The 18,665-nt window shown below is 33.1% G+C and overlaps 2 protein-coding genes and 1 long non-coding RNA gene across 6 annotated transcripts; all 3 read right to left on the minus strand.

Annotated features, from left to right (window-relative positions):
* Nucleotides 1–769: 769 nt before the first annotated feature.
* On the minus strand, nucleotides 770–1,951 carry LOC100526860 (uncharacterized). Its single transcript, XR_001389285.3, has 2 exons — nucleotides 1,519–1,951; nucleotides 770–1,174 (listed from the first exon to the last, which is right to left on the minus strand). It is a non-coding gene; the product is annotated as an uncharacterized lncRNA (long non-coding RNA).
* Nucleotides 1,952–5,277: 3,326 nt separating this feature from the next.
* LOC106794173 (ankyrin repeat domain-containing protein 13C) lies at nucleotides 5,278–7,618 on the minus strand. Of its 2 annotated transcripts, none has more exons than XM_014778262.3 (2): nucleotides 6,096–7,618; nucleotides 5,278–5,805 (listed from the first exon to the last, which is right to left on the minus strand). In XM_014778262.3, the coding sequence occupies exons 1-2, from the start codon at nucleotides 7,458–7,460 to the stop codon at nucleotides 5,464–5,466; spliced, it is 1,707 nt and encodes a 568-aa protein (XP_014633748.1). In that variant the 5' UTR covers nucleotides 7,461–7,618; the 3' UTR covers nucleotides 5,278–5,463. The 2 variants fall into 2 exon arrangements, with proteins under 2 accessions (XP_014633748.1, XP_014633747.1); XM_014778261.3 differs by having other exon boundaries at nucleotides 5,278–5,814; nucleotides 6,096–7,571.
* Nucleotides 7,619–10,469: 2,851 nt separating this feature from the next.
* GLYI-7 (putative lactoylglutathione lyase) lies at nucleotides 10,470–18,583 on the minus strand. 3 transcript variants are annotated; one of them, NM_001353852.1, is made up of 9 exons: nucleotides 14,160–14,211; nucleotides 13,564–13,667; nucleotides 13,349–13,473; nucleotides 13,073–13,137; nucleotides 12,768–12,980; nucleotides 12,062–12,109; nucleotides 11,851–11,958; nucleotides 11,578–11,730; nucleotides 10,470–10,780 (listed from the first exon to the last, which is right to left on the minus strand). In NM_001353852.1, the coding sequence occupies exons 2-9, from the start codon at nucleotides 13,650–13,652 to the stop codon at nucleotides 10,739–10,741; spliced, it is 843 nt and encodes a 280-aa protein (NP_001340781.1). In that variant the 5' UTR covers nucleotides 13,653–13,667; nucleotides 14,160–14,211; the 3' UTR covers nucleotides 10,470–10,738. The 3 variants fall into 3 exon arrangements, with proteins under 3 accessions (NP_001340781.1, XP_014633749.1, XP_040872803.1); XM_014778263.3 differs by lacking the exon at nucleotides 14,160–14,211 and adding an exon at nucleotides 18,562–18,583 and having other exon boundaries at nucleotides 10,541–10,780; XM_041016869.1 differs by lacking the exon at nucleotides 14,160–14,211 and adding an exon at nucleotides 13,917–14,121 and having other exon boundaries at nucleotides 10,541–10,780.
* Between the last annotated feature and the right edge of the window lie 82 nt (nucleotides 18,584–18,665).

Below are 18,665 nucleotides of genomic sequence, written 5' to 3' on the forward strand. Positions count from 1 at the left end.
GCTTCATTGAAAAAGCTTTGTGCTACAAAAGAGCATAAACCTGTTCGGGTTTATGGCCCTAATTGTGATCTTTTGACACAACCATGCCATTGCTTAATTGAACTCCGTAATGTTTAAATTTCTGCTGCCTGAACTATATTTCCATAATAATTAGACATCCTATCCTTTTTAGAGTTGGTTTCTCTGTTCAATTCATGTTCTTGCCAAATTACATGGTTCCTATCAGGGATTAATGTGTTGTGACTATTCAAAATGCTATCAATACATTAGAGACTGAGAAAATGGGAAAATGTTTAAAGTTTATTCTTAACTATTTTTTGTTCTATCTTCTCTGTCTACTTGGATTGTTTTTGAAGACTAACTTAAGAACGCTGCTCCAAACACACTAAAAAAGTTTTTTTAATATTCACTAAAATACTATACTTTTAAAAAATATTATAAGTTTTTTTATATATTTCAAACAATTAACTTGTACACGCACTAAAAGTAATTAATTTTTTATTATTTCATGGCTTTCGACACCCACCACAACTCTTGATTTTTTTCACAGTTTGCAACACCAGTGGCCTACGATAGGAAGAAAGACAACCACTTGGAAGCAATGTGTTCTTATATTAAAAAAATAAGTAGGGAAAAAAGGCCTTTAATGTTTTACCCATATCAAGTTAAGAATTATTCTTAAGCTGTTATCAATCATGGATTGTTAAGCAAAATCATGACCCAGCATCCTAAAGGATGTCTTGACTCTTAGGCAATCAATCATGCAGTGTTCGGCAAAATAGTGAGCGAGTGACCCACTAATACTAACTTTAAATAGCATCTTCCTCTAGAATCAGTTCGAGCTTAAGTGACTGAAACACCAAATCATTAAAAGAAAAAAATAAGGTTACAAAACTGGTATCTGCCATGGTGCTGAATTACAAGTGCACACACACACAGTACATCCTCTGGTTTACTTGGTTGTACTCTTTCTCTTGCACAAACTTTTTAACCATTTGACACAATTTGAGGCAGTTGCTTTGACTTTGCCGAAAGCACCCTTTGAACCTGAACTCTTGTTCTTGCCGGTTTCCTTTTGTGATATTGTGTCATCAGCTTCCATGGCACCAATACCACCAGCACCCCATTGATCAGCCCAACTTGGTGCTTCGCTTGCCATGTTTCCTGATGCCTTCTGCATAAAATAATATTATTATTAATTCAACTTTTTTAGATCAAGTCTTAAACTTTCTTTTTTGATATGAGGAGACAAATTCTCGATAAATCATTGCTACAGAACAAATCTAGGGATAAATTTGAAGTCAATTTGATCTTAGGCACACCTAGGGAAGAAATTTAAGTACTTGTCTTGAAAATATGTTACAACATCAATCGGGCACGTGATCATCAATTCGTATAAATTATTGCAAGACACATCTCATAATAAAACTATGGGGAGCTTTCAAATCTAGAAATATTTGCCAAGTGTATGCGTTGAAAACTTGAAACAGAAAAGCTTAAAAGACATATGAGTAGTACCTCCAACTCCAAGGACTGAACTGGAGTTTGATGCAGAAGATTTGAGAAGCTTGATGGAGGAGTTAAAAGGGACAGAAGGAGTGGTGAACCAAATCATATACTATATTCATATATAGAGGGCTAGCTAACTAACCATGTTAGATGGCCTGGCCTGTCTATCACCCTCCCCTGTTACATTGCTTTTTCTTTTTCTAATTTATCTTTATCTTTTTCATAATAGGACTTGACAACTCACACTCACCTATTTGTTTGAGTATTCCCATCTGATTAAGCAAACTATGTGCGGCATCTTTCCTAGTTTATTTTAATTTTAAATACTTCTATTACTATACCTTATCATATAATAGTGGATGGAAACTTTGGTTACCAATGTGAGTTGCCTTCCCCACTAAGGCTTTGTTCAGCCATTGTATGGTATGGTTGTGAGCCACTGTCTTAGAAGGCCAAGGGTATTTGTCAATTGTCATCCAACGTTGTTGGACATCAGATTAACCACTTTAACTAATGCATGGATTTGCCCGTCTCTTAATACTTTTTTGGGTTAAACAATTTTTTGATTCTTATAAAATTTCATATTTATCATTTTAGTTTTTATAATTTTTATTTTGTCTATTAGTCTTGTTTATTTTTATTCATCAAAGTTAGTCCTTAAAGGGAACTAAAAATAGGTAATTAACAAAATGAATGAAAAATTACAAGAACTAAAATCAGAAATCTAATTTTTCATAAGAATGTTTAACCAAACTTCTTAGAATGTGTTATAAACGTGTTATAATTGGAGTCATGTCAAAGACGACGCAAAATATTTAAAAATGAAGTTGCTGCCACTAGTATTTTATTTAAAGGAAAAACATTGGATTGGAAATTACTTGTGTGCATAATACATCAAGGCATCACCGACACATACATACACAATTTGAAAGAAAGAAAAAGTCGCAGGTATAAAGAAATTGAAGTCAACCGAGAAGTACTATTCACATGAAAAATATATACATTTCACTCTCTGTTAACAAAGAAATAGAAACAAAGGTGAAGGGCAAAGTATATGGTTAATAACTTAATATTGAATGATAAAAGAACCTCTGAACAAGTGTTGAGTCTGACGATATACCCTAGAGGGACAGCCAATTGTGGACTTGAACGTAGTATTTGCAGTTGCAGGAGTAGTCCGTGAGTGATAGAGAGAGGTTCGTTTTTTTTTTTTTTTTATAACTGATGTATGCAAGTCTTTTTTTATAGTAAAACTGGTTTGCAACTGATTATTCTATATTTTTCTGTGCGTGCAACTGATTTATTTTCTCATATTTTCTTCTCGGATTCTCTGCTTCTCTGTTTTTTTTTTAACCAGCATGATTTTCTGTTTTTCAAATTTTCACAAATTATACTTTTTTAAAAAAAAAATTGTATTCGGATATATTCACAAGCCGCATCAAACACTCAATTACTGTTATATCACCCATACTTTTGTGAGCAAAAAGAAAAAGAACATATATTCATCAAACTATGATTAGTGGGTGGCCTTTTATAACTTGAAGGTACAATAAACACTAGCCTAGTCTAGTATCCTGTTTTCTATCTTTAGACAACTAGTATCAACCTCCTTTATTCATTGTCTTTGCTATTAAGTTCAGAACCTGCTTTCAGAATTTCCTGAAAAACTTGTTTGAATAAACGGAAGGGAAATTGTGTGGTAGTACACTGTTGTCATCCATATATCTTTAGAAAATTGTTAGTTATTCATTTGGTTTTTTGTGTATTGTGTATGCATATGTATATTAAAAAGAAAGAAAGAAACTTATATAAACGGGAAGCAGTAAAAAATATATATATTTCTCAAAATCATCTCTAAGTCTAGCTCTTAAAAATTGACGTTCCGGGATTCAAGCGGGGACCGGTCCCTTTAATTAATTGGATCCAACCATAGGTCTGGTCTAATGCTACAATCAAAAAACTTTAAAAAGAAAAAGGATGGTTTGTCAAAAGAGAGAGTCAGAGGGGGAAAAGAATAACTCAATAAAGATTACCCTGCTGTATTTATTCAACAATAAAGTGAAGCTACGTGAAGCCTAATTCAAATTCAAATCTACTCAAATCTGCTGTATTTAGTACGGATAATTAATTAAGTACTTATCTTTACACTTTGAGAATGATAATGATTTCTTCTTGAAGATTATTACTATGTTATTGATTTTGCATTGAAACCCCTCATTGCATGTTAAAAAACGTGATAATTTCAAAGCATCAAATAGTTGATTTACTAACCCATAGGATTTTTGCAGAGGTGTAAAGTTTCATTAGGTTCACATGTAAAAAAAAAACAATTTATTTAGCAGAAAAACTTATTTGATTTTTACCATGTGTTAAATATCTTGGGTGAGCCGCAGTCACATGCCACCGGTAAGAAATGCACCCCTAAACCATACACACATGTTTTTTTTTTTTTCAAGAAGAGTTTAGATTAAGGGAAAATAATTTGATGCAAAGTTAGGAAACACTGCTAACTCCAGCAAAAAACATAGTGAAACTTATATATTGCATTTGAGAATCGAACAACTTATTTTCTATGTACCTTCTTAAACAAATATAAAAATTTCTAGAAACATCATCACGCCGGGATCATGGGTTGCTTCCCTATGCATATTGGCATTCAGCACGCTTTTTTTGCGGAGATAATGGCTGTTATAACAGCCATTGAGATGGCTAGCGGGGGTGGAAAAATCTTTGGATTGAATGTGACTCTATGTTGTTTATTCAAGCTTTCAAGAATGAAAACATGGTCACTGGGTGCATTAGAAATAGATGGAAGAATGTTGTGCAATTGACTAAGTCGATGGTTTTTTTATTGGTCACATTTACAGTGAAGGAAACACTTGTGCGTGCAGATAAGTTAGTTTCTCATGAGACTAGTATAATTGGTTTTTGCTGATGTAATTTTATCACTTGTAAATGATAGACAAACTATCTCATACTACATATTTAGGTAGAATTCTGATTACCTTTAGTCATGAAGTTAGGTTCATGCTCCCGTGTTGTTTTGTTATCTTTTCCAATGAATATAGGTTTTGTTGTTTTGGCTCAATGATTCGAATGGTACTAGATTAGTTTGGATCACCGGAACCATTAGGTCTTGGCATAGTCTTTCTTTGGCTCTAAAAAAGTTATATAAAATTTTCATGATAAAATTTTGTAAGTTGTGATTATATAAAATTTAAAATATTTTTAAGTAAACCATTTATATAAACATGACACTTTTTAAAAACAACAAAGCTCTAGCTATTTGAAGGATTTGAACAAAAATTGTCAAAAAAAAAAAAAATTGACAAAGAAATGAAATAATTTTAGGTAAATAATTATGTAGGACATTTGGACTCTTTTTGTTACTTAATCGACAATATTTTGTAATAATAATAATATTTTGTTGACATTGATATTATTTAATTTAAAATATATATTATATATTATAAATTATACATTAATTATTTAATACTATAATTTAATTATAAAAAATATTAAAATTTATATATTATGTTAATGAATCAGATAGATTTGAGACATGCCATACAATGAGTCGAATATAAGGAAAAAAAAAACTATCAAAATTGAGTTAGAAAGAAACTAAGTTAAACTTGTCCTATAAACAAGTAGTGTTTGAATAAGGAATTTTAATTGTAGAAAATTTATTTGCGTCAATTAAAATTCTTTGGATTTTAAAATTCTTTGTTTAGATAAATTTTGCTTTAAAAGAATGAATGCATGAAATGAAACAGATAAAAGAAAACAATAAGCAAAGGAATGTAGCCCTAGCTTCTAAGCACCATTTGGGTGATTCCATTAGAAGCTCCAGCGGCTTCTAAACACCTTTGTGAAACCAGCTGAGTATAAAAACTAGACGGGATATCTATGTACATATTGGAGGACGCTAAAGACACCACCATTCCAATTGGTTTACTTAGACTTTCTGACGGACTTGGATTTCTTCATTTTACGAGATTTATCATCCACACTGGTCCATGTGTATCCCGCAGGAATCGCAAAAGGGTCCGAATCCAATGCCATACATCGTTGCTTATTCGACACGCTATTATTTCGTCTCAGCCACGTCGATGAGCTCGAAGAAGAGCACCTGTTTTCTGCTTTGCTCTGTTGCTCATCTCCTCCTCTGCTTGCACTGAGGAGCAAATGCCTTGGGCTCGAGAATGGAGTGTAGAATTGCTCCAGAGGTTGCAGCTCCACGAACTTTGTGAACGTAATCACCACCCTCACCGTAGGGACCACCGGTATAGCCACCTGAACCCACTACAATTATTATTATTTTTACATCAAATCAAATCATTTTCCTACACTTGCATTGCATGCATGTGAACTTATTAGTGGTCAACCCTCCGACATTGACATGTCATCATCGTGTGGGCTCCGCCAAACCTTCTCTCCCAGGTCCAAATTCTAATCCTCAGAGTTAGTCCCACAAAAGACCAGGCCAAACAATAATAACAGACTAATAGTAAAGCCAAAATAGAATCTGATTTTTTTATTAAAAAGACTATAAGAAAAAGTTATTATTCCCATAATGCCCTTACCTTAACGGGGAATGTTCCCGGCGGGAACGTGGTAGTGAGTAACTCTCTGAGCCTCCTCACTGCTTTGACCTTATTAGCGAGTATGTCGAGTAACGGCAGAAGCTCCTCGGTCTTTAATGGAAACTGCTCCGTTAGCCACACTGACGGCCGTAAGCTTCTAACGTACTCCTTTTCCTTGGTCTGTGGCATGGTCACGCTTTGCGGTGACCTTCGCGGCTGTGGGGCCGTTACGGACGTTAGGTCGACGCTTTTCCTTCCCATTGGGACCCACTCTCTCTCTTCTCGAACGAAGCTACTGTGTCTTCTCTTGTCTGGCATTGGGAACCCGAAATTCGGATTCTCCGCAACGAGAAAACCGTCGTCGTCTTCGTCCAGTTCCAACGGCAGCACCTGCTCGCTCCCTGCCACGTCAGAATCTCCGCCGGCCACTTTCCGTGATCGGAAACTGAAAACCACGTTGTGCATTTCGTACACTTTTGCCTTCCACTCCCCCACGCTCTCTATTTTCTCTTGTCTTCGCCAATTCGTTCTGCCTACAAGCTCTGCCTTCGTCACGTCCATACCGGGACGGTACACGCTCGTCTGCGAGCAGAATCCGGCAACGTCGGACTCATTCATCGGTCCTCCGGCGTTCTCGAAGGCGTCGAAGATTTTGCGGTCGTCGCGGTTGAGGACGAGGAGCGAACCGGAGGGGACGTCGTGCGTGTGATCGACGTCGCCGAGGAAGAGGAAGCTTTGGTCGGCGCGCTGGATCTTAAGGCCGTCGAAGCCGGCGAGAGAGGTGTCAGCGCGGAGGTTGCCGTCGCGCTTCCAGATTTTGTAGGTGTCGGAGGGGGCAATCTTGCCGACGAAGGGAATGACGGAGCTCTCGAAGTGGAAGGAGATCTCCATGTAAAAGTCGCGCATGCGGCGGAGCGCGGCGATGACGCGCGGGAGGCGGCGGCGCCACTTGGACCAGGCGTTTCGGTGGTGGAGACGGAGGAGGACGAGCGCGATGTCGGAGGCGCGGCGGCATAGCGCCTCCTGCAAAGAGTTCCAGCCGGCGGAGTTCTGGAGGGAGACGTCGGCGCCGGCGGTAGCGAGGGCGCGAGCGGCGAAAAGGTCGTTAAGTCGGACGGCGAGGTGGAGAGGAGTTTCTCTATAAGGAACGTCGCGGCGGTCGAGGACGAGGGAGATCTGATCAGCGATTTTTTCTTGAGCGAGGGAATCGGATTCGGTTTGAATTAGAGAGGGATCGGGGAGACGAGGGAGTGAGGAGGTGATTCTGGAGAGGGTGGTGTGGTCGCCCAAAGCGACGGCGTAGTGAACCGGACTGTGGCCGTAATTTTCCGGTTTGATCGTCGGAGGAGTGGTGGACCTGGCCATATTCCAACCAACGCTCGCTTAGGTTTGTATGTAATGTTAAGATGGTGTATGGATTATTATGGAAAGAAGGGGTATTTCGGTCCCAACATTAATTAGATTGAATGGACCAATGAGAGAGCAGGCAGGCACGGCTTTTAGTGAAATGGACACTGTTTAAAGTGCCAAAGCCCACTGAGTCAGTCCTGTCACTTTGTCGCCTTCGCTTTATTCCCCGGGTCTTTTTTGTCATTTCCTTTTTCTTACTTTAGTAGGGTATACCGGTATATTAAAAGGACTGCTGGCATTGCGGTATGCATTAATGCTATTCATTTATGTTAATTAATTGGAATGAATGGCATCACGCCTCGCAAGGGATTAGCATTAGATGAAAAAAGAAGGTTGGAAAAGATAGAAAGAGGGTAAATATCATTTTTCTCTTCTTTTGTTTGATTGAGTCAAATTGAGGGAAAATACATATTTATAAAATTAACATAATTATTCTTAAACAAAAATGATGTATAATAAAAAACAAAGTTTAAATTAAATTCCTATAAATATGATTGTATCTTACCCTATTTTAATATCTTATTTTATCCAATGTTAATGAATAAAGAAATGCTTATTCCTCCAATTATATGTGCAGAAAAAGTCACCGAACCATACAAAAGTTGACACTTGTTAACACACATTTTAACTTCTTTTTGCCTTTCCAGACTTACCCCCTTGTTTCAAAAGACTCTCTCTGTTCTATGGGTTTTTTTTTTTTTTTTTCTAAAAAGAAAATCACTTTTCTTCTTGAATATATAATTGACTAAGAAATATGTTCCTGGAATATCTCATTTTTATTGGTCTGCAACAAGACTTTCATGGTAATGTTGGTCTGCAAAACAAATGGTTGTGCTATTTGGTAACTTTGAAGCTGGGCAAATAAATTCTACCATATGTTATTTTTTCTCATTTGAAAAACTTAAAAGAATTGGAAGTGCTGGATAGCAAGAAGGAGGAAGAGGAAGGGGCGAGTGTTGAGGTAGCAGCGGCGGTGATGGAAGAAGGGGAAGAAGACTAAGGAGCACGGATAGAAAAAAGGGAACCAGATCTAAAAAATTTAAATAAAAATCGCTCGTAAACAAAAATCGTTTAAATTCATAATATTACCTGCGTCAGCATAATTGGACTTGGACGGAAATAATCTTATTAAATCTTAAAATAATTTAATGACCAAATTGATAATTAAGCGGTTAAAATAAGTCAATTATTTTTATTTTTCATTTTTCCCAAAAAAACATATTCCTTTCTTCTCCACACCTCAGGTAAGTATCGTTCTCTCTTTTCTCTTCCGTCAAATATTAATTTCTACTAATAGTTTGATTGTTTTACTTGAAAATGTTTTGTTTCGTCACAGACCTTAGTGATTCACTGATTCCTACTTCAAAGCTAGATTGAATTTTTTCGGTTTCTGAAAGCTAACTTTTTATCCGAAAACGTGTTTGGAGGGCATCCTACAGTGATGCTTAATAAAGTCTTAATTATTACTATTATTTTGGTTGAATTAGGATGTGGCTTCTTTATTTAGGAATTTATTTATATTGTGGTTGTCGGATTTATCCATGTCTGTGTGACCTACTGAACTACATTTTTCATTTTCTTCAAGCCATTGTTCATTATTCTGCATTGTATGTTGTAAGAATGGCCCGATCTAGGATTTCATTTTATTCTACATTTTTTTTATGCATTCTGGATGTTGCAGGTTATCTCTAAGGTCCTAAGAAATCCTCTTTCCAAAACACTGAGAAAGGTGAGGAAATGTCGGCATCATCATTGATAGAGTCTCTAGTTCTTCAACTCCATGAAATGTCGGAATCTGTCCGTCACCTCGTTCAAAATTCTTTTCATCTCCCAAGGAGATGCTTTGAAGTATATCATCATAGTTTCGACAGTGGAGTGAATGCTGCTACAGGAATCTTCATTTTGTTATATTCCTTTCATTTAGATTTTAGACCCCTTCATATTAAAAAGAATTGCAATGCAAGCTCAGTGACCAATGTAAATAATGGCTCTATTGAACTATGGCAAATAAATGAAGGACCAAGCCACACAATAATATGACTCCAGTACTTTTTTTTTTGTTCAGTTGGTATAATGATTAAGGAGATGTGTTTCTTTCTGTGATCATTTGTGTTAACCAGGACTAAAAGGAATTGAATTTCCTTATAACTGAGTTCCTTAACAGGTGGGTTGAATAGTTAGAATTTAAGTAAGATCATTTCAGATTTGTTTCCTCACTTGTTAATTATGCATTCAAAATCTTTTATTTCATCCCACAAACAACGAAAATGATGCAAGGACACTGTCAACACACGAGAATCTGCTCGTAAGTTCAAGTTCTTATTCCTATTATCAAAATTTAAAAATGTTACTAGTCTTTCTAGGGTAAATTACACTATTTCCTGAAGTTTTGTAAAATTTCGCTTGATATTCCCTCCTTTTCCTATTCTTATACTAATTTTACTTAATTGTTTTAAGAGATATTACGTTGATACCTCTTAATTATTTGAAAAATATGATATTGTGTACCTCTTAATTGTAAAATATTATAAAATATTATATTGTGTACCTCTGTAAAAAAAATGTTGTAGACGGTAAAAAAAACTATAAATTATGATCAATCTCAAGAAATTTTAGGGGATGCCACTCTAATTTACTCTACATTCTAATGATTTATTTACTTAATTCACATTTTTTTAAAGGAACTCAATTAACATTTAAAAACTTATATGGAAAGACTTCATGTTATTTAAAATTAATAAATATTTTTAACTAATTAAGAGATATCAATGTAATATTTTTTAAAGTTATCTATTTCTTATATTATTCCTGTTAAAATCTATTCAAGCTTCAATTTGCCGGTCCAATCAAAACTAAAAATAAAGTCATGTTATCCTCATCAATAAACTTGCTTCTATTCATGACATCAGCCAATTTAATATTTGATTTAAACGGTTTTTCAATTGAACAAATTGAGCCGAATAACTTTTCTATGACAACTTTTCTAAACCATCGCATACACTCACTTTTAAAACACTGCTCAGCAGGACTCAATATATGATAAACTAGTAGATTAATCATAGGTAGCATGCAGAATGAGGTTTCAATTGCGGTTTTAAGTCAACAAAAGAACCCATAAAAGCAAGAAAACAAGTTGATGACTGGTACTGATACAAAACGCACAATGATAAAATGCGAGACAACTTATTCATACAAAAGCAGCAGGACTACTTATTTCATATAAAGCTTGCTCTTCACTTCAGTTCTTCCAAGAAATCAACGTTGTCAACCAAGACCTACAAAATTGAAACAAACTTAATCATACAATCTATTATTAAAATGATAGAAAATCAACAAAAGAAAGAGGAGCTGAAACGGGCCAAATGGAACATTTTCAAAGTGTATGGCATTTCACTTTTTCGCTAACAAGTTCAGAAAGAATCATAATACCACTGATAAAAGGAAGGCAATGCTTTGTCACATAATACAACAACACACTTTTTCTACCAGAAGCTAAAATTAAACTCGAGGTTAGAAACCTGTAGGCGTTAAAGCATAGTGTAGTGTAGCTGTTCACCATTCAGTTATAAAGTAACAGAAAGTTTGGATCCACTTTTCCAGAAAAAGGTGAAGGAAGCAAAGAATTACAACTTAGAAGAATGAAAATCAACAACACATATCCTTAGACACTTCTTATTCTAAATTTAACATTTACATTCAGTGTAAGTTGCTAGTTAGAATGAATTCCATCTCCATGATTACTATAGTACAAGAATTAAAACAACACATTTTAAAAAAAAACAATTCTAGCTAAATAACTTGCACCTACAATGGGAAGTTTGTTGTTATATATTTAACAATCATAACCAACGTACATCTAGCTCTTCAGTATAGAGCAAATAGTTTTTGCTCATATCGATGTTTTTTAGGTCATGTAAGATAGAATCTAGAACCCCAGTCTCTCCCTTTTGGCCTTTTCAAACAAGCTTTATATGACAAGTATCATCAGACCCTAGGGCAAACAAGTATGTAAATGATTCTACAAGATAATTCACCAACTAGTATTAGGGGTTGGGGGTGGGAGGAGGCTTACAGTTTTCCATCCATCTGGATCTAAAAACGAAGTGGTTTTTGTATTAAGGCCAGGAATTGGCCCTGGTTGCCGAGTAATCTTCCCTCCAACCTCTTTTATGACTTGGTTAACTACCTCAGCACTCTTATATACATCATCAGTACCAATGGCAATCTGTTACACAGGGAGCATGAATTTTATCATTAAGGAGTACAGAAACTGATAAAACTCATAAAAGTGAAGAAAGCCAGTTTAGGCTTAAAGAAGGTCAGGTAATACAACCTATTAACTAACCTGTGCATAAGCATTTCCCTTAGAGTATTCAGTCACACCATAGTTATATGTCAACTCCAACACAGTTGTCTCGTGCTCCTCTCCATACCCGAGCATAGCTATAGTGTACTGTAGAACATGGAACATGTTGCTAGTTACTATAATGGCTTACACATGAAAATGTTCCAGCTAGTAAGTATAATGCTAAGATATAGGTGAGAAGAAATTCCACCTTGTACTCAGGCTTATCAACCTTCCTCACCACCTTCATGCCCAAAGCCTGAGCAAATATGATCCCATAAGAAAATTGCCTCATGGTTAAGTAATGCATTTGGTTTAACAAAAATTTAAATCATAATTCATCAAATGTAGTTTTGTGATTCTATTTTGTGCAGCAAAGCAAAAACTACCAATTCCTACTCCGGATCCTTTTTTTGGTATGCAATCCAATTTTTTCCATGCAAAATAATCAAATTTCTTGCCACCAATTGTAAACCACGACAATGCAGTTAGCTGATCTTCCAGTCTTGTAACCCACTGACAAAACTCATCATTTCTATAAAGAAAAGGTTAAATGGATAAGAAGAGTACAGGGAAAAGTTCACACTTCAGAAAAGAATTTCCATGGAACTAACAGAGAGCCATAACTTGTTTTGGTCTAAAACTTTAAATAAGAATGCTTCACTTGGATGCTGATACTGAATGCTGCTGATTGAATACAGTTATAGAGCATACACACACTTTAGAATTATTCCCCTGCTTCAGTCCATGTGGCATGGGCCTATAATAGTTTTTTAGCTTATGCACACAAAAGCAGAAAAATTCATGGAAAATTTCTCAAAGTCACAGAAGCCTGAAACAGTTTTGACTGCAGCAACAAAACTGGATTACATATAAGAAAGAAAAAAAAAAAAGCAGAGAGAGACTTGGATTGTCACCTTTTCATAAAACTTAATTGAGCGCTCTAAATCACCAACACGAAGCATTACTTGACAAAATGGGTCATGGACTGTAGGTCTTTGGATAAGTCCAAAAGTATAACCATCAGGATCCTTAACAAAGGCGATAACAGTAGTTCCACCTTGAACTGGACCAGGTTCCCTTGTGATGTTTCCACCCTTGGCCCTGATGTGCTCAACCAATTTATAAATCTAAAAATTGAAACAATAAACAGTTCATTTTAATCACTGTGTAACATTAAATAGATTGCTCGAGCTTTTGTAAAGATGGACTTTTGTCTTACGTCCTGAGTTGCAATTGCAAAATGTCCAAAGCCATCGCCAATGTCATACGAGGTAACCCCATAATCTGACAATAATAAGATAATATATTTAAATAGTTAGAAGAATATAAAAAATCCATGTTTGCTTTGCAATATATGTAGTACAACACAAAGAAATAGTAGTATCAAGCAATTGATCAAAACTTTATCATTGTACTAAAAAACTACACACAATCAGAGAACCACGGTTTGCATGAACACATATGCAACAAGGACAAGATTAGTAGAGTAACATACTATATGTTAATTCAACAACAAAATGGGATTCTTCAGGGCCAAATCCAAGAAAAGCATTAGCATATTTCTCCTCTGGGATATCTCTTTGCCTCAAAAGCTTCATTCCTAAACATTCTGTGTAAAATCTGAAAGAACCGTGAGGAAATTTTAAGCACCAAATTAAACTCAGAGAATGTAATAATTATAACAAAAACCCATGTCACAAAAAAGCCAACTTGATGGTGCGATCAAGGTCACCAACACGGTAGACGACATGAAGCATTCGTTTCTTATCTTGCTTTGACCATTCCAACAAGTCAGCCATATTTAGTTCCTGCTTCTGCAACACAGGCCATAAACAACATCTCACAGTACATAAAAACTACTACTATAACAAAAACTAGCAAATTAAACACCACCATTCTGCATCAACAAAAATTAAACAGATGTATAGGATTTAATTATTAAGCAAACATAATTTCAGCATCATTAGCAAGCAAAAATGTCACACAAGAAGCTAGAAAAGCTCAATAACGGGTTCAGAACGGGTTGTTTTAAGGCTTAAACAAGATGCAAAGTGGTGGAGTACCAAGCTTATGGCATTGGTAGAAGCATAACACGAAAATCAACAGTAAACTGAAGCCTCCAGGGTTCAGAAATTATGAAGAAAATGTCATGTTTAGATGATTGGGGTTCAAAAGAATTAAACCAAACAAACAACACAATAATAAAAAAAACATTCATTCCTATAACTACAAGCGAAGCATGTAATTTCAGCTCCAACACAAACTATCATCAAAGAAATGTCTGAGAAATTTGAGAGGTGACTAACCGGAAGACAGATCTGTGTCGGTGTCTGTGACTAGAGCATGCGAAACGCGTGTATATATTATTCACACAAACAACTCTTATATGCTATTTAATTTTTAGTGTATAGGATAAAAAAAAAAATCATACTCAAAGAATCATTATTCTCAATAATCATAAATCCAGAAAATTATGTTTCATGATAATGAAAAAAATTATTTAGTTAATTATTGAAAAAATTTAGATAAATTTCTTAAAAATAAAAAAGTTATGTTATATTTTTAACGTTTATTTTTATTATTAATTTTACTATCATTAGTGTACACTTTGGTATTTCTCTATATATAGTGATACATATATATACTAATACAGACTTTTTCACTTCACACGCTTATCGGATGAGTTTAGTTGTAAAAAAATAGGTGAGAGAAAAAGATAAATTTTTTAAAATATATGAGTTTCATGCCTTTACAGTTCATCACCTATTATTTTTTATTCTCTTTCATTCTACAGTTACTGAAATGAGATATTATGATAAATGTGTGTGTCAGCGATTGTGTGTTTCATACTTTCATCGAATAATGTATGTGACTTTTTTCATTGAATACGTTTTTTTATATAGTATTTATATATTCAGTAAAAAAAATAGTATTTATATATTGATTATTTTTTACAGCATTTTATGTATTGATTTATTGAAAGCTTGATACAATGATTTATTAAATTATAAAATATGAATTTATAAACGAGAAAAGAAAAAAAAAAATTGTACGGTCCATCCAAAGCAAAAAGGAGTCCATGATTGGAATAGTGGGAGATACATGATTTTGATTTTGAACGCAAAGAGATATTTCAAGAAATGACTAATATATTCATTCTATTAATAAGAATTTAGTGTATCATAAGAAAAATTATTTTTTGTATTGATTCCTTTGGATGGGTAAAAAACATCTCTTGAATGAGTTATTCAACTCTATGAATAAAAAAATCACTCTTTAATTCTCTTTTTTTTTATGAAGAAAATGAATCTATTTATTCAAGTATCATGTAAAAAAAGGATCTTGTTCATATGGCATTATTGCCTTGCCAAAGCACAATTTTGCGAAAATCAAGGAGAGAGAAAAAAAATAGTTGTCGAGCTTTTTTTGTTGCTTTGTGTTTTGGAGTGTTTCCAATAAAAGTGTGATCCGAATCTCTTCCATATCGAACGACAGTGTTTTTCCAGGCTTGTTTTACCAAATAGGGGCATTCAAAAAAATATCAATCAATACTTTTTAAATTTAGTCTATTTTATTACTTAAAAGTGTGAGACGAAGTGTGAAACGCTGATTTGTGACACTTTGTTAACAATTAAACACGATGCTAAATTTAAGTTTTGGTTTATTTAGTTAGAATGTCACTTAAATGACTTAATATTAATTTGATAGAAGAACATGATGCATGTTCAATTTGGACCATTTTTTTTACTTATTCTTCACAACTTTCATGTCTTTGTTTTGAGAAGACATTATTATATTATGGATTGTAAAATTGAAAGTTTCATTTATTTTTTAAATATTCACTTTTAAGTTATGTTTGAGATGATATTTTAGTTAATTTTTAATTTTTTTATTGATTAAAAATTTATTGACTGTTCAATAAATTTTTACTGTTTTTAAACGTTAACTTTTAATTTTTTTATTTTCTTCCATTTTTGTCTTTAATATATTTATTTAATTTTTTTTATTTTTCTATCTTTTATATTTTCCAGATACTTCGTTCAACACTTCATTTTACTAAATACTTATTATTTAAACGACTTTCGTGTCTTTGTATTGGAAAAATTATTGTACATTTCATGGATTGTGAAACTGAAAGTTTCATTTTTATTTATTAGGATGATCACTTTTAATTTACTTATATCGATATCGATTTGATACAAGGACACGATCCATGTTTAATATGGATAATTTTTTACTTATTCTTCACAACCTTCATTTCATTGTCATTGTACTCCTCGTGAATTGTAACATTGGTAGTTTTGTTTATTTATTAGGATGTTCACTTTTAAATGACTTATATCAATATTAATTTTATACAAAGACGTGGTCTATGTTCAATATGTGGCATTTTGGAATTGTTTTTTTATGGCTTCCATGTCTTTACGGCTTGAATTGTTTGTAGAGGATAATCTCATACCACATGAATTAAACAATAAAGTTGAAGAAGGATAAAAAAATTAATGAGTATCAAAGCTTAAATTTGAGACTCATACGAATAAACATATTATATATTTAAGATAAATTGTGAATTTGTAAAGTTCTTTCCAGTATTTAATGCTAGACAAACAAGTTTTTATCGTAACTAGATACAATTTTTTTTATTACAATGGGCTTTCATTTTTTAATGGATTTAAAAAAAATCAAAATTATGGATTCTCGTGGACTGCATATTTAGTTTAGGCTTTTTCTAATTACACCCACGTTTTTCCTAAGTACACCCCATACCTCATACCCCAGCCCATTATTCATTTTTCTTAAAGAATTACACCCTTTCTTAAAGAAGTACACTCATATGAATAGACATATTACATGTACCTATCTTTGAAAATAGGTATACATTTTTTTAATAAAATATCACTTAAGAATTAAAATGGTTGGCAATAAATAAAAAAAGATAATAAACATTTATCTTATATTCATGTTTGTTAATGTTATTTTTATCATATCATTAATTTTCTTTAAATTTTATCTAAAATCTTAATTTCATCTTGTTTTTATTATTCTTTGAGCCCTAATTTTAAACTATCTTCACCATATATTCATTATATAATACTTCATTTTCATCATTTTTATATAATATTTTGTGTTTTTCTTCATGTGACAATGCATTTTAAGGTATGTTCATTACTAACTTCATGTGGCACTGAATTTGATGTAAAGTTGGATTAGAAAATGAATTAATGCACTTAAAGAAAAGAAACCATTGTTAAAAGCCTTGGTTTGTAATTAAGGCATATAATATATGAAGTTGGTGATAAACATAACTTGAAATGTAGTGTTACATGAAGAAACACAAAAAATTACATAATGATGATGAAAATGCATTATTATATAATGAATATATGGTGAAGATAGTTTAAAATTAGGGTTTAAAGAATAATAAAGATAGTATGAAAATAAGATTTTAGATAAGATTTAAAGAAAACTAATAATATGATAAAAATAAGACTAATAAACATAAGTATAAGATACGCATTTATCATCTTTTTTTATTTATCGTCAATCATCTTAATTCTTAAATTATATTTTATTGAAAATATATACCTATTTCGGAAGTATATATTTGAAACTATAATTAATAGTTTCAGAGATATATATTTCCAAAATAGATATATGTAATTTCAAAAATACATTTCTAAAAAGTAAAAGAGGTGTACTATTTTTTAAGAAAAATGGTATAATAAGTAATTGAGAGGCAGAGTCTTAGTTTATTATGATTAGTCCAAGTTGGATTTATTTTTCAGTGAACACTTTAGATCCATTGTTGATGGGTTTTTTAAATAAAAAATTAGATAATTTCTGACGGCAATACTAATATGGTGACAAATTAGAGGAAATCATGTAATGGAAATATAAACAAAGGACTTAATTACACTATATCTATTTGTGCTATCATGTGTTCTCCTTTTTCTGTATTTTTAGTGTGCGGGTTTTGCAAATTCTTATAGAATATCAAATCCCTTCGCATCTGCCAGGGACATTGGATTTAGAGGGACTTGTTTCCACCAACCTATGATGTCATGTAATACGCATAATCCAACAGAAAGCAGTCATCACCAATTTCACTAATAATCAGCATTGTATTCATCCATTAATTCAACCTTCCAGATCTTCTTTCATTGGGTGGGTTATTAAGTGTTTTGATAAAGTTTTTAAACTTATATAATATATTTTTTTTTGTAAAAATTGAAGATAATATCAGAATTTATAATAATTCATGTATTTTTACTCTTAAATCCCTTGAAACTACTATTAAATTAAACTTATTTAGTAAAACATATTTTTTATATCATAATTGTGTGTAATACATCAATATTTACGGATAACTCATAATTGAATCCAAACACATGACTTTGTAATTTTACAAGGGCAACAAGTTAACGAAAGAAAATAAAATTGAGTTATTAAAGTCAATGCTCAATTATCTTAATATATATTAAATCTGCCAGTATAGTTGGTTACATGGGACAGTGTAATATTTTTTTCATTTTCTTTTTGTGTTTCTTAATTTGATTTTTTTTTTTTTACGATTCCGAAAGCTAGTTTATTAAAAAACGTGATACAATATTATCCAATGGTCAATCTGAATATATCAGACATAGAAGAAAAATAGTACTAGTATAGAATACCTATGGTTTGTGACAGAGACAGAGAAGAAAAATATACCTATGGTTCTGTGGGATGTGGCTGTGAATGGATGAAGAATGAGATCTGACGGAAGCGATGAGGCCAAAGGTTCGTTACCATCATCCAGTCCACGCCCAAAAACA

This window comes from Glycine max, chromosome 7 (assembly GCF_000004515.6).
Source record: "Glycine max cultivar Williams 82 chromosome 7, Glycine_max_v4.0, whole genome shotgun sequence".
Classification (NCBI taxonomy): Eukaryota; Viridiplantae; Streptophyta; class Magnoliopsida; order Fabales; family Fabaceae; genus Glycine; species Glycine max.

Excerpts from the sequence above, each read along its gene's own strand:
- LOC106794173 (XM_014778261.3), bottom strand. The coding sequence starts at position 7,460 with ATGGCCAGGTCCACCACTCCTCCGACGATCAAACCGGAAAATTACGGC. Across the intron at positions 5,815-6,095 it reads CGGGAACATTCCCCGTTAAG|TGGGTTCAGGTGGCTATACC; the intron begins GTAAGGGCATTA and ends TAATAATTGTAG.
- GLYI-7 (NM_001353852.1), bottom strand. The coding sequence starts at position 13,652 with ATGGCTGACTTGTTGGAATGGTCAAAGCAAGATAAGAAACGAATGCTT. Across the intron at positions 13,474-13,563 it reads GACCTTGATCGCACCATCAA|ATTTTACACAGAATGTTTAG; the intron begins GTTGGCTTTTTT and ends CGGTTCTTTCAG. Across the intron at positions 11,959-12,061 it reads TTGATAAGCCTGAGTACAAG|TACACTATAGCTATGCTCGG; the intron begins GTGGAATTTCTT and ends CATGTTCTACAG.